General features: G+C 41.0%; 1 protein-coding gene across 3 annotated transcripts in view; it reads right to left on the reverse strand.

Annotated features, from left to right (window-relative positions):
* Window positions 1-495: 495 nt before the first annotated feature.
* hycc2 (hyccin PI4KA lipid kinase complex subunit 2) overlaps window positions 496-15,748 on the reverse strand; it is a 36,038-nt gene continuing 20,785 nt past the window's right edge. For 2 of the 3 annotated variants that reach the window (XM_029530123.1, XM_029530122.1), the window contains exons 6-13: window positions 15,057-15,137; window positions 12,973-13,088; window positions 11,759-11,854; window positions 10,890-11,006; window positions 8,044-8,131; window positions 7,736-7,892; window positions 6,814-6,987; window positions 496-4,348 (exon numbers count right to left, since the gene is read on the reverse strand). In XM_029530123.1, coding sequence (XP_029385983.1) covers window positions 3,699-4,348; window positions 6,814-6,987; window positions 7,736-7,892; window positions 8,044-8,131; window positions 10,890-11,006; window positions 11,759-11,854; window positions 12,973-13,088; window positions 15,057-15,137 — 1,479 coding nt within the window. In that variant the 3' untranslated portion in view covers window positions 496-3,698. The remainder of the gene's footprint in view (window positions 4,349-6,813; window positions 6,988-7,735; window positions 7,893-8,043; window positions 8,132-10,889; window positions 11,007-11,758; window positions 11,855-12,972; window positions 13,089-15,056; window positions 15,138-15,748) is intronic. The other variant, XM_029530124.1, reaches the window with a different exon arrangement.

The following is a 15,748-nucleotide window of genomic DNA, read 5'->3' on the forward strand; positions in this document are numbered from 1 at the left end:
ACATCTTACAGCAGCTTCCCTCGAAGCATCTATATTAGATTCACTGATATTGTCGTTTTCATTTCATACACTGGCTGATGTCTTTGAGCCACAGAGCAGCAAACTGAAGGGCTCAACATGCACTGAGAGTCCAGTTGTGGCTTTCTCTATGTGGGGGCAGTCAGATGACAAATGGATGACCCACATGAGAGAGGTCCCTTGCTCTGTAGCACCACAGCAGGGTGTATAAACAGAATCATTGAATTGGGACTGTTGAGGACTTGCTCTTTTAAAAGATCATCTCAAATGCGTCTACCCATCCCACCCGACAAGGATCAATGAAAGCCTGTATACCAAAAATAATAATAATAATAATAATGATAATAATAAAGGGGAGAAAAGGAGGGAAAATGTTGCATAGAATCAATTCTGACCTCAAGAACAGAAATTTTGGTGCAGCCATTTTTGAAATGTGGCATTTTGACAATCTCCTGAGACTTTCAAGACCCCGTGACCTTTTTTTTTTTTTTTTTTTTTTTTTTTTTTTTTGGTTTTGAAAGAAAATAAATAGCTGTACCCTTAGACTAACAAAAATATCATTGTGTTGGATGTGACATCACATAGAAGTACTACTTTAAAGAGACTAAAACCCTGCATTGAGTGTATACACATTTGCACATCTATATATATTATTTCAATAACTATCTTGAGGAGAGAGGTGGATGGATTAAAGTGCATTTTACTGTCTGAAAACAAAGCCCACAGTTATCACATGCAGGACAGGAAATGAACTTGGTCACCAGCAGCAGTGACTGACCATGTATAAAATGAGGCATTTTTCACCATTTAAAAAGTTTATTTTAGAGGGATTTTTACCTTGTTTAACCTTAATTCTGCAAAAAATGAACAGAAGATAAAATAATCAACTGCAGCCAATGTTTTCTTGATGTTTGCTGACTGGTGTTCATTTCCTGCCCTGACCACATGCAAATAACACCAGACACTGAGGGATTATTCGAAGTCAACATACAGTACCAACATGGCTGCTGGTAATCTTGGTCAGGGGGCACTCATTTTAATGACATGAACACATCACTAGTTTTAAAAACAGCAAAAAGGTGCCACTCAACTCACAGCAAAATACAGCAGAATGGGAATTCGGCTCATCGAAAGCCACACAGCACAGGAATAACAGCAGACAGAGGTGAAGGGTGTGGACTGTAGCTTCACTGCTCTTCTTCTTCCTCCTCAACAGTCCAGTCCAGCAAGAGGAGAAAGAGAAGGAGGAGCATTGTGAGGCCAAAGAGCCTGCCATCAAGGCTCTTTGGCCTGAAATGTTTAAGGCTAAAGCACACACAGGACTCATTCGGGACCAGGAGCAGCAGCCGTGAAGGTTTCTAGCACAGCAGGAGCGAGAGTGTGTGAGTTTTTCACTGCAGAATGAACTGACTTTTATATACATTAATCATTCAATCCTCATTTTCAACAAGCACATAAGCAAGACGTGGTAAATGCAATACAACAGCTGACATCTACAGTACACGGACGCATAATATACTGCGTTTATATGCGAACAGCAAAGCTTAGTAATGATTGTGAAAGTACAGTGTGTCACACACCTGTGATGAGGAAAAGAAAATTCATGGCAAAAAAGGTGAAGCTGCATCTAAGGGCATGCAGAGCCACATGTCCAAACATCAGTTTTAATGTGCCTTACCATTAAAATAAGACTAGTAAACAACAAAAAATAAAAATAAAAGAATAAGAGGCATTTAACTTAAGACACCCAAGCAAAACAAATAATTTCCTTAAGGAGAGGATGTGTATTGGCACATCTGACAAAGATGAGACTTGGGTTGGGCTCGTTGGCTGTTCCGCACATCTGAAACAGCAGTGCTATGCAGGGGCACTAAACATGCGAACAAGCACGCCATGAGTCAGTCTGGGCAGGGAGCACTACAGAAGGCTAGCTAGCACTGTGTGCAGAGGCAGGCATTTAACAACAGAGTAGATCCAACTCCATGCACATGAGGACAAAGAATTGCACTTCCAAATTCATAAATGACAACAACAACAGAAACAAACAAACAAACAAACAAACAAAAAAAAACAAAAAAAAAAAAAACCAACCGCCCCGAAAAACTAACAAAAAAAACAAAACAAAACAAAACAAAAAAAAACAAGCAGGACATTTCTAGAGAAGTAAATTAATCATGTCAATCCCAGTGTGGTTGTTGACAGAAATCTGACATATGACAGAAAATCTGAACACCTGAAGACAGCTATGTTCTTGTTTTGCAGCTAGATTTTGTGCATGACATGAATGAACTGAAATGAAAGGCCCAGATATTCAGTCACAACTCCTCACATGAACACAAAGATTTTAAAGTGTCATCACTGTTGCAGCGTGAAACCATGTTGGTCCTCCGCTGTCTCAAACCAAACAAGGTCTTTAAATCCTGCATTGGATTGGGAGACAGGTGTCTGAGTGGCAGGTGAACATACAATGAGGTAGAACTAAATGTTTCATGAGCATCCGATCAGCAGGGAGAACACATGGTGTAATGGTGAGCGCTGACACACAGTACAAGCCTCCAACAGGAAGTCATTGGCTCAGAAATCACACCACACGCAAGTCTCAGCGTTAACTGACAAACACTAACAAGTGCTTTCAGGTTGGAGGACCCATCAAATGGTTTAAACCAGAATCATAATCCAGTATAAAACACAGTCGTTGCCTTTAGCTTCAAACTCAAACCGACAAAGTTTAGCTCCAGTTTTTCCACATGATTCAGATTCAGCTTCAGATTTTAAATCAAGTCACAAGAAGAATTGTTTCTTCTCGTATATCAGGTGTAAAGCCTGAGGCAAAAGAAACGCTAACCAAATTCCAATTTGGATCTACAACAATCTTAAAAGTTTGATTTTAAAGATCAAATTATACAAGAATTAATGATTAAAGAATAAAATGAAGTTCATGGGTTTCAAACAAGAATCATTTAGGTCTCTAGTTCAATTACTACCAAATCATTGTCAAACAAAATACAGAAAAACAAAATACATGCTACCTTCTTTGGATTGTGATTTTTTTTTTTTTTCTTTTCATAAAATAATTTTTGTCTAATTAAAAACAGATAGATAACAGAAGATAATCAGCAAGAACGATTGCACGTGAGCCCGGGAATGAAAGGGAAGGAATCAAGAGAAGGAGCAATAACCCCCGCTCTTCTCCACATGAGTGATGCTAAGTGTTATTGCTGATTCATGTTGACTGATTCAGTCGGAAATCAAAAGATCGGAAATGTCATATCCCCTGCAGCCAGCAAGGCATCCTTTTCAGCTGTTCTCTCAGCATTTTCAGTGTCTTCTGAGGAGAGTTTTGTGTGGAACACACAGCTTAGTTAGACAAGAGGATGGCATACTGGACTACGTCTATTGACATAGACAGGCAGTCATGACTTGCTGCACTGCTTTCCTCTCGTTGCATTCTCAGTAAATAAATGTAAGTAAATGGATGTCAAAAGGGAGGAAACAAGACTCTGACTGTGGATTCCTGCACAATCAGACATGTATGCATACCCACACACACGCACAAACACAGCTGGGTAGACAGAAGTTGAAGTTAAAGAGTGAGAGAAAATCTGAATGAGGATGTGTGATGTGAGGGAGGGTTTGTGTGTGTGTGTGTGTGTGTGTGTCTACCATGTCTGGACTGCATGTTAGACCTGTGATATGATCTGCATGTTGAAGCTGGGGGAGCGGGACTGCTTGGTGAGAGGAGCTCCAGGAGACAAGAGGTCCTGGGCATCCTCTGGCCTGATGAGGTGCTCCTCCTGCAAGCTTATGGTGGAGTGGCGGTGGGAGCCACCTGCTGGAAGCCCGCCTTCCTTGTCAGAGCCTCCCAATGCCTCCTCTCGTTTGTCCTCACCTCCGTTTAAGTTGAAATTCATGCAGTCAAATGATTTGCTGGAGGAAGTGCTGCCAGTCCGCACCAGCATGGGCCCTACAGGGAAGCTCAGATGCTTTTTTATGGGACTGAGCTGGATGGCATCCAAGGTGATGCTGGCTGGAGGCGACTGCTGCCTCTGGTGATGCCTCCTCACAGCTGCCTGTTGATCTGCAGACAATTCTGCCTGCTTTTCTGCTGCCCTCTCTCGCTCCCTCTCTTTCTCCCTGTCCCGAGACAGCCGGGCCGTGATGGCTTTCTTGATGCTGCTGCTGCTGCTGTTCAGGCTGCTGCCTCGCTGCCCACTGCTGCCACCCGTCTTGGTGCCGCTGGGCTGACTACTGTTGGACGCACCGGAGGAGAAACCCTCGTCTGGGTCATTGACGTTGAATGAATCCTCCCCACCACTCATACCATCAGCATCTACACATGAACGTGTGAACGCACAGAAGAAGAAAGCATGGTAGACAGAGAGATAAGTGAGCAAGGCTGACAATTATTAAGGTCATGATGGCAAATTTGAGGGTAATCTAACTATGATGAAAAATTAGTGCTGCATTCTGTGGTGTGTATAAATTTTTACCACGTAAAGTAGCTGACAGCTAATAGTAGTAAAATACGGACATTCAGAATCATGACAACATTTCAGCGCAATCCAGAGAAAAAGTGAAAGCTTTTCTGCAGATACTTGTTAACAATAGATGTGCAAGAAATTCTAATCTGAACGACAAAAATAATAATACAATTTTTGCTTGTGAATAATGCAGAAAAGGAGGCTGCTTTGTTTAGCATGAATGACGCCCCTCGTTGTTGCTGCAACGCAAATCTACCTAAGAATAGAAATAACATAAGCTGACTTGACCTGACTAAGCTAGTACTTCTCTGGTTACATTTGTAGCCAACGCTAACACAATTGCTGCGTCATTGGTTTACTCATTATTCACCAGAGAGTGGAACAATTCACCACAATGCACAATGACCTTGAATTGTGATTGGTGTAATACAGATTGAATAAAATCAATTTGTTTTAGGTGTGTGTTCCATAATGTGCCTAATAAGAAAGCTGTGTGTGTGTGTGTGTGTGTGTGTGTGTTATCTGAAGATGCCATATTAAACTAACAGTAACTACCAATTTAAAAATCTGGTGATAATTTTGTAGAACATTTACATGACTAAATCTAAAACATAAAACACTCAAAGTGAATGTATGCCTTTGTTGTTTGAAAACTGCAAGGGAAAAAGATGATAAATTAAGTTAGGGGAAAAAAGCATGTTATTGACATATAATGCAGGGTAAAGCCTGGTAACAGACAGAGAATCATCTGTCTCTGTCATGCATCGCTGGGACAAGCAGAAGTGGACGACAGGGAAATACAGGCAGCACCAGAAAAGAAATGAAGTAATTGAGAAGAAAAGGTCTGGACTGACATGCAACATAACACGAGGAGAAGATGCATGCTCTCCTGCAACATCCCTCGTTTTTTTTCCTGCAACAAGGAGCCAACGGTCATATGATTGGCAACCAGTGTGCAAACCATTACAAGCTACACCAGTCCTAAGCCTGAATGTTCAAAAGCACCTGTACATAAAATACCTACCCTTTGCTGACATATTGTCTTTGTAGGCCTGCTATTTTTCCATGGAAGTAAATCTACTCAAGAGGAATTTATTTGCCTTAGTGTTATAATCTATTTTGTTGCTGTGCAGTAACATCGATGTCATGCTGAGACCATTATAAATACTCTTCCTTAATGGTGCATTCAAGGACAGCTTGAGAAAAGCTCATTTCAATATTTGTAGGAAAATCTATCAGGAAACAGTCTGCAGTTACAGACTGTTGCAGGATGGGATGACAGCATTCAAACACTGACCATCAGCCAGGAGAAAGCCAATCTTCAGTCATTTCACAGGATTTGCATGATGTTTCAAGACCATAGATGGAAATGGACATACATTCAACAAGACAAAATGGGCCATAAGATAGGTCGTGACATAACCTCTTCTGAAGTATTGTTTGTTTGATTGCTTTTTAATTTGACAACATTCAGTAGCTTCATTTGGCCTTGTCATTTGAAATATCTCAGGGTTTGGGTTCTAGCAGAAATTTTCCAAAGCTTGCTGTAACGTGCGCATGCATGATGAAGGGCTCCTTCCCACTCACTGAGCTGAGGAAAAAGAAACGTGATATGGCAAAACGCAAACTTAGCAAACAATGAATCGGCTAGAATAAAAAACAAAATGGAAGGCCTCTTCTTGCTGAATGGTGGCAGCAGATGGGCACTGCTGGTCTGAGTGACCAGAACCTTATGGTGATATAAGGGAATGTAATGGAACAAGATGTCAGGTACCCTGTGCCAGTTTTGTTAAGTGGATATATTTTTCCCTGTTAAAACTACAGAAAATATAAATCCATGAAACAAACTTTCAGAGACGGAGGGTTGAGAAAGCCCAGAGTAATAGGACAAGCTGCAGGAGGCCCGGCACTGAACATGCTCAGTGAGTGACAAGTGCAGCAGTGTGAAACACACTGGAGAAGGCATGATGAGGATTAAGAGGATATGGCATGATGACAGGCCCATGCAAAATGGCCACTAGCCACACTTCCTTCAAACCCAGAATAGGCGACTCTTCCACTTTCCGGTGAGATGAAAAATAGCATTCGTCTGGTAGTAGAAGGGTAGGTGGCTGAGTGTCTCAAAGACTGGATGAGTTAGTATACTCTGGGGAAGTGCAGAAGTGGCCAAAATGGGAACGTCAGAGAAATCCCCCTCAAGTTGAGGAAAGGCAAGAGGAAGAGGACGTGTAGGAGAAAGGTTGGGAGGATACACATCGAGGGGGAACCTCCTCCTGAGACCTCTATGCTCTGGGTGTCTGCCCCTTTCCCCTACCCTCAAGTGTGATGGGGGGAATGATGCTGCTGCTGCTGCTGTGGTGGCTTTGAGCCCTCCCTCCTCTTTCCTCATTGGCTGCTGCGTCCCAGGGTGTATGGTGGTGCTGCTGGACGAGGCTAGGAGGATTGACGGTGAGGCTCAACTCTGCATCGGTTGAGTAGTCAAAACAATCTGGGAGTCAACAACACAGACGGGGAAACGTGTTTCTTTAGTGGCAGAAAGCCCCAACCAATTTGGATCTCATCATGGACACAGCAGGCCTGACAGTGGTGTGTAGATTAACGTGCAGGCAATATAGGGGGGAAAAAAAGATTGCCATGATACATATAAAAAAAAAACAAAAAACTGTCCTGTTAATCGTCCATTTACTTGTTAAAATGGAGTCAGTAGAATCTCCAGGCACCATTTTGTTCTGAGTTTCTCTTAAACCACAAGCCTTCATTTTAACTGATGATACAAAAGCACAACACACACTTAATAGACAAAACAAGCAAAAGAAAAAAGGAGCTATACAGAGCAGTGAGTGGCAAAAGTTCTGTAACACTGAGACTATTTTACCACAATAACTGATGCAAGACACTGGATGATACTAATGATGTGACTGGGTTATACAAGGAACTGTTTTCCTTCTCATTGCAGGGGAAAACATCATAAGACTCATTTCCTCACCAAATAGATCCTTCTTGTGGCCTTTCAAAGATAAAATAAAAAACAAACAAACAAACGAAAAGTAACAACTTGTAAGATTAACTGAACCTGTACAGGTACAACATTTGTGTGGATAACAAAAAATAAATAAATAAAGTATTATGTTTAATCTATTAAGATCTCTATTGGACTGAGGTCTGGTTCACTTTTTTGTGCTGTATCCAAGATGGGAGATTTCCCTGCAGCTTCTGGGCCTTCACTTCACTCTTACCCTCTCTTTTCCAGCGGTGGCGCCGTATGGAGGCGGTTGTGATTGCTGAGATGGAGATCCGGCTAATGGTGGGTGTCACCTCGACCTGAAGCACCTTGCGCCCCCGTGGTTCATCAGGAGCACTTTCTGGCAGCGAGTTCTTCATGGCGTTTGCAAGCTGAAAGTGACACACACAGCAAGGTAAACAATAATCACTATAATACAATATCTACAGTTGTGTTCTTTTTCTGAAGTATTTTTATTTGACTGGCTTCACAATTATTGTGTTGTGTGTTATGAACTCATGCACACAAAGCCGTTGACCTTACCAGGAGAGGCTGGGAGTAAAGCTCCAGCTGAGCTCTGTACAGAATGTCCTCCAGAGCTTCCCGCCCCATCTCCCACTCTCCATTGTATCTAAACACAAAACATACACACAAATGTATAACAAGTGTCATGTTGAGAGTTCACTTTGAGTATCTCACCCAATGCGTTGATGCCTGAGTCACATCCCCCTGAAGTGTTATTAGTTTTTAAAAATGCCCATTGGCTACATTGAAGGAAAGAGGAGTCGGGCACATATTCAGTCAGAGGGATTACACTTTCAGCATTTATTTCTTGAGCCTACAAGACAGAAGTTTTTAAGGATAGATATCAATTGAATTCCTGGGTGTGTGTGTGTACACCAAATTTAGAGTGCTTTCATAAAAACAGCTGTGTTTTTCTGTTATATATTTTATAAAGTTTTTGGCAATAATTGAACTCTAAAGACTTCTAGTTTGTAAAAAGCTTTTAAGTGCATTTAATGATGTACAAAAGGAGGGGAAAGAAGGAAGTGCAATAACCACGACTAATAAAGTTCTGACATACAAATAATAATTTGCTTTGCTTAAGTGTGCGAATGTTCCTTGAATTATACAAGATAATGATCACATCTCCTCATTCAGTGATGATAGATGAGAAGAGCAGCAACAATAAATAAGCAAATTACATAAAACAAAAAACAACAACAACAAATAAACAAAACAAAAACAGCAGCACAGCTGAACTCTCTTTGATCCAGTCCTATGCATTGAACAATCACACAGCCAAGGACAAATGCCTGGGGTTCTTTTTAGACTCAAGATGAAAAGGATGGGATGAATAGGCAGGTAAAAACAGATTCTCTGATGTTGTGTAGCTATGGAAAAACCTGAAAGATATGCAAAAAAAAGAAAAAGAAAGAGGCATCGGTCCCTCAACAGTATTTGTCTCTCCCTCTCCATATTAATTTGGCACTACTGTGCTGTAGTGTTAGCGAGCATATTAACCTAAATCTCTGAGTGTCATCATCTACAAGTGCCAAGGTCCCTCTGCATGTGTGGAGCTTCAGATTCATTTTTATTGGTTTATCTGTCCTTCATGTGCGTCTGCTTGGGCCAAGGGTGAATATGAGAGCTCCAGCTGGCAGTGAAGTGACCTATGGTAGAGATTACTAAAAAGACTATTATTCTCTCACTCTCACGCACAGTCACACAGTCTGGTTTTTTTCCCCCAGCAGCGCTGACTGCTCCAATATCCTGATTGCCGCTGTGTAGTCTCATGGGGGTGATGAGGTAGAACACGTTCTCTCAATCTCTCCCACCCTCCTTGCTACAATATTTTTAACAGCGGTGTTTCCAGTCACTACTGTATCAGGGGATACATCTGTGAGGACGAGCTGTCATCAAGGAGCCGTAATCAGCTTTGCAACGGCTGTCCTCTTAGGGGATGAAATCACCTGCTCCCACAATGCAATGCCCATGTAATCGGTCTGTGCGGTAGGGAAATTCTGCCCTTGGTAGAGAGCTAGCATATGCTTTTCACAGTAAATCACAAAGAACTAGAATCAAGACTGCTCTCATTAGACATGTCCTGCAGAGGCAAAAAACCAAAACAAGAGACACTGTGATAGCTACCTCATAAAAACAATTAAAGGATATAATAATGTCATTATATACGCTAAGGACACGATCAAATGTGAGATCATCTTCCCCTAGTAACACGTGATGTGATATGATATGGATTAAAGTCACTTAAAGTGGCTATGTGCATTTAGTACAGGTGTAAAGTCACAAAAGTGATGCTGCCAGTGATGAAAAAGGCCCCTCTACCTTTGCTATATGGTTATATAGAAAATTTCAGCTCATACTTAGTATTCTTATACTGTTGTTTTCAGTTTTCAGGCAGCTCTTTTCAGTGAATGGGCTCTAAAAACTCCCTACTGCCCAGCACCAAGCTTGGCAGATAAAATCTCTTGCTGAGGAAGTTGTTGCATATTTAGCTACCTTGAGTCCAATTTGTGAAAAAGATATTATCCTTAGGACCTGGTTAAAAACAAAGTTAAAAACCTGGGCTAAAAGCTCAAACACAGTGAATAGACTTTTGCTCAGCTGCCAGACTTACACCTTCAAAGTAATGCTAATATTTCTCTTTAATATCACAATACATTGTTTCCTCTAGGATTTTTTTCAGCAGCGGGGGCAGGCTCTCTGCGGGGCCGTGGTGGCATAAACAAATGACACTAGACTGCATATTTAACTTTCACAACCTACTAATTGGCTGGCCAGTTGAAAATGGCTTTTTCCCTTACAACCACTACAACCTTTACATCTCAGCCACATACAATGTCAGTTAATTGTCTAATACATAAAAAATTTGAGTAATGTTAGATAATTTATACTCACATCACAAAAGTGAATATTAAAATGCAATCTGCAGTCAGTAAAAGGCTAATGATAGATGACTAGCATCAACTTAATCAGTTGTCTTTCTCTTCTTAGAGAGATATTTGAACAAGCTCATCTGAAAATGCAGTCAACAGTTAATACATCATGTTGTGTAGATATGTTAGGTATGTTATCTAACGTTAGCTGGCCATCAATACTTTGCAAACGTCTATTTAACACTCCTCTGAATCTCTGACCTGGGGCCTGGGTCCCTGATGTGAGGTCACCTTCAAGGCCGTGCTCTCGCGAGTAATTAACATCATCATAGGACAACAAATAGGACCCCCCCTCACCGTGCTCATCACCAGGCTATGCTGGGAAGGTGGAGAGATGCTGCAGTGGTGTATTTGTAACAATAAAGAAAGAAAATGTACGTAGAGGAAACACTGCAATGATATGCCAACGGCGTCAGCTTTAAAGATACTTACATGGCGTGATAAACAGCAGTCAGCATCTGCACCATGAACTCAGGGTCCAGCAGCACACGGTTGGACTGCTCCCTCCAAAGCTTCTGCTGCTGCCGGGGGAAACCACATACACACAACCTGAGGAGGGAAAACACACACAAGGAATAGATAATATGAGTAAAGTCATCCTCAATCAAAGACACAGTGGAAGTGGTTTAAGGGGAAAAGGACAACAAATGTTTAGGAATGCTTTGCTCTTTGAATTGTCCCTCAGACTTCTTTAACCCAAATAGTCGAGATTGGAGAAACAATTCACAGGAAGCTCAGTGGCTAACTGAGTAAACCTTAAACAGGAAACACGTCAAAAACTAGGCAAAGGGAGTCAGATTGCAAATACTTTACACTGGTAAAAGGCAGACAGGGGGTTTAGGCACTAAATTGTGAGCATGAACTCAAAGAGAGTGCATTGTTCTTATGCTCTGAAATCTTCACAGTCACAGTTTGCCCTCTGTCTAGACGAAGCTCGCTTCTGGCATTGTCTGTTCACTCGCAGTAGGGAAGTCTTCATATCCTGAGCTGTCTGCACGCTACTGTGAGATTGCTGGGTAGCAGATCCCTCTGCCTCATGTTGTGAATTCCGCATTGATTCGTTCTTCTATCCCCAGCACAAGATGGACGGGTATCCAGCAACAATGCTTTCATTTGGCCAATAACACACAACATCAAATCTTTCTACAGAGGGGACAGTCAGTAATGGGTTAGTATATAGCTACATAGTGGGGGGAGGAGATTAATTCCTCATTTCAAGCAATGAAGGTAGATGAGGGGAGAGGAAGGTCACTAAATGGGTACCAAAAGGACAAAACGCATGGTTTTCACTTTTCTCTCACCTTGAACTCATTCTGCAGACTGACTGATAGGAAGAAAGGGGCATGTAGACCACAGCAGAATTGTAGCAGAGCATGAGAAAACACAGAACTTCAAACCTGCAACCACAAAAGACAGTCAAATACAGTCAAAGCAATACAGACTCTTATTAGGGTAGTGAAGGTTAAGTATAAATTGAAACCAATTCAACAAAATATCATAGCCAAACCTTTACTGAACACAATTATGTAGAGCTGATCATGCAATTTATCAACTCCATGAACGGTTAAATAGTCTAATAAGTGCTTACATGGACACCTTCTTTCATTGTCAGCTAATTAAATCTACATGGATGCATAGCCTAATAAAATGAGTACCCTCAGCACACTGTCAGTGCTGGAGAATCAGCCTATTGCAGAGGAACAACAGGGGGGAGGAACCCTCTGTAGAGACCATATTGACTCTGTGCACAAAAAGATCTGGCCTGGTTGCATATTATCTGTTGGAGAGAGCTGGCACCTCTCAAGAGCTTTGGGCTTTCTTCTCAGGCTCAACCACACAAATGGATTTCCAGATAAGCTAGGAGGCCTTGCTCTACTCAAATCTTTTAGTATATTTATGATGCTCTATGCTTATCATAGCCAAGGGGCCTTGCTGCTCCAGACAACAAAGAGGATGACCAGCGTTATCTGTTCTGCCCTTGCATTATTAGCTAAGGTGGTTTAGATGTGGTTTATCTTGTCTCTGCACATATCACTACAAATAAACCAATGTACAAGTTCATCTCTGCTCATTTCAACACAGCGGAAAAAATATTTTTTGGTAGAATTCCAGCATGCTTTTTTTTTTATTTTTTACTTTGATAAGATTATTATTCATCCACAGCAGTAGGGAAAGTGTGAGAGCCAAAAAAGCTTTCAGGCTTGTTTAATGCGGGCATAAGGGACAGAATGACAGCCGAGGGTTATGCTTTGATCATCTTAAAAGGTATTTTTCATCTTACATCGACAAATTGCATGTAAGGTAGAAGAAACAGTTTTGTCACAAAACAAAAATAATGATTAGATTAAAAGTTGTATTCAATCTGTTTACCGATGAATGGTCAACAGAACCTCCACTTTTGTGTCCAAAAACCAAGCAATATTTCATTCTCTGCTATGCCAGCATTAGCAAGTGAAGTTTGTGCTATGCCTCTAATTCCTCCCTCCCTGTGAGCAGCTGCTTGAGTCAATCATACCTGTTCTGAGCTGTGAAGGTCTCTCTCTGAGGGTGGAGGCCACTGTACACCACTCTGATCAGGTCATGTTGACAGAGAGCGCTTTCTGTCAGTGCTATGGACCCAAGACTGGAAGGCTACATACAACATACCAAAGAAAAAAAGATTATGAAACATTTGCTCCCCACTTCGACTTTTTACAACTTGCCAGCTAACTGGAAATGAGGTGAAAGATACTAGCAAATGATGTGTGCTTCAAATGTTAACTGAAATACCAGGACCTCTGCTTTGCTCAGATGTGACTAGTACTTGTTTCATTACAGTGGCATGAAATAACAGCTTGACCAATGCCAAAACTCTCACCTTTGACTGGATCTCTCTGCCTGGCAGGTCTTCTTTCTGTTAGGCTCATTTATCTGTTTCTAAATGTGGTATTTGGTATAATTGCTTATTGTTGAACTCCTGCACTAAAATCTATGTGTTTCAATTTTCCCTGGGTCTTGTCCAAATTCTTTCATCCAGCATTAAGACCAGAATTTATGCACTAGTCGTTTTACAACAACTTAATCCGTGTTTCAATTTGAGCCTCTCCTCTTTCCTAATAGGCTTCCACATCTATACTGACAGCTCAGGGTGTCATGCAGTACTACATAAAGATTGCCTCCACTACCATTATAAAAAGCTATTGTATGTACTGTATACTTTTATGAACTAAAACAGTCTTCCCTGCCAAAAGTCAAGGTAACATTTATGGCTGTTCAATTAGTTGAATGACTTAATGAACATAATGAAGTGCTTGGCACATGACTCTTACCCTAGTAAGATATAATTCCATATTTTAGTCCTTTGTACTCTATACACCTACAAACTATCTCTAATTTTATCTAGTTAAACTTATGCTATTTGGTTTCTCCTTACTTTAAACGACATACACAGCTGTATAAATCTGTTTCTACAGAGGAAGAAAAACTAGTAACGACTGAATGGAATCTAAATTTATACCAACATGAGAATATGTCACAAGGCCACTTCATTATGATGCTTTACAGAGCTAAAATCTCCCCTAAATTCAATTGATATTCTGTCCTAAGTAACTTGGGCAACGGAGCAGAGAAGGAGGCGAGGATGGATTAATTCAAAAAGAGACTGACTGTATACTAATGCAGGAGCTCTGGGGATAAGGTCATGTGATGTGCAGAGCTATACTATGGTCTAGGAACTTTGTCGTCACCCCCCACACACACCCCACACACACAAATACGTCTACTTCTCCTACTTCTATGCTGGCTTCATTCTCTGAGCATGGAGGATAGAGCCTCTCAGGCTTGTAATTACTGCGATAAATCGCCTACAGCACGTGCTGTAGTCTCATCAACACACGCACATGTACACACACACACACACACACACGAACCTTCTACGGGCCATCGCTCTGTATGAAAATATTGGACACACACTCCTTGCTATTTTGGTTGCAGGATTAAAAAAAAAGTGTCAAAAGACACTAAATGGTCCTAGGTCAGCATGTCCTGTTAAGTACCTTACTAATGAATTTCAGCTCCTAACAATAGTCAATACTCATTTTAGCTCTCAAGTCAGAAGTTGATGGGGGTTGCACAAACCAATCACAGAGAGGGACCCAAACAGAATAAAATGAAAAGGAACACCAAAGTTGAGGGCAAAACAAAAACAAAAACAAAAAAACACACACAAACAAAAAAAGCTCTATGTAACAGTGAAGGATTTATTCTCAGTGTTTTTCTATTTTAGTCAGTGTAAACTTTTCTTTCAAATGTTTTCAAATTAGATGTATGCGATCGACAATTTAAGAAAAGTATTTTTTAACAATTTCTAAGCATAGTTACATACATAATTCGTCAAAAGAATCTTAATCAGTTCATCGCTGAGTCAGTTCCTGTAAAATCTTATAAAATTATCTCAAAGTGTTACTCAGATATCCCCTTCACAGGGACAAAAGACATCCATCTGCACTAAGAGACAATCTGAAAACGTCAGGTCAGCAGCGAGATGCCCACCCCAGTTCAGATGTTGGTAGCATAACCACACCTTAACTCACTGAATGTTGAGATAGCCAGGTTTCCTACCTCATGATATACTGATGGTTTGGAGAGAGATGGGATTGTGAAGGACAGGATCTTGCTGTTGCCATCTTTATCCACAATCTCCTGCAAAAGTACCAAAGGGAAGAGAAGTTACAAAAGTTGGGTCACTGACTGAATGGAAAACAGCCAGGTGGCTAAATGCTCATTTGATCAAGCCAGTAAATGATTCCTCTGCATTGAAAAATTTCTTCCCTAACCCAGTTTAGCACTTTTCTGTGGACTACATGAAAACATTTAGCAGCATACAGTGAACAACTGCTGTACTATCCACTCTCCCTTCCACTGCTGTTACATGTTATTGACCCTGACAGATTAAAAGTTGCAGCCAGCACACTCAACTCGCTTCCAATTTTACACTATGATGTGTAACACAAAGATGGACACATCCCTGTGAATGATGCCAACTATAAAAGCAATGCCTAAATATTTACCCAGTCAAAACAGTAATGAAGTGCATTCACAGAGATGACACAGCTGAGCATTTATTTGGCATAAAGCATGTGTTACTAGTCTTTGCTCTCTAAACCAACTATGGACAGCTGAGGAGGATTTTCAAGTGGTGTGTAAAAGTCATCAATGTAATCGTAATTACTACATATGAGGATGGCACACGCATTCCTCTATCTCAATCAGTGCACGTGCCCGTTTTCTCTGTGTACCACATTCTTCAGCTT

This window comes from Echeneis naucrates, chromosome 21, assembly GCF_900963305.1.
Source record: "Echeneis naucrates chromosome 21, fEcheNa1.1, whole genome shotgun sequence".
In the NCBI taxonomy this organism is placed as follows: Eukaryota; Metazoa; Chordata; class Actinopteri; order Carangiformes; family Echeneidae; genus Echeneis; species Echeneis naucrates.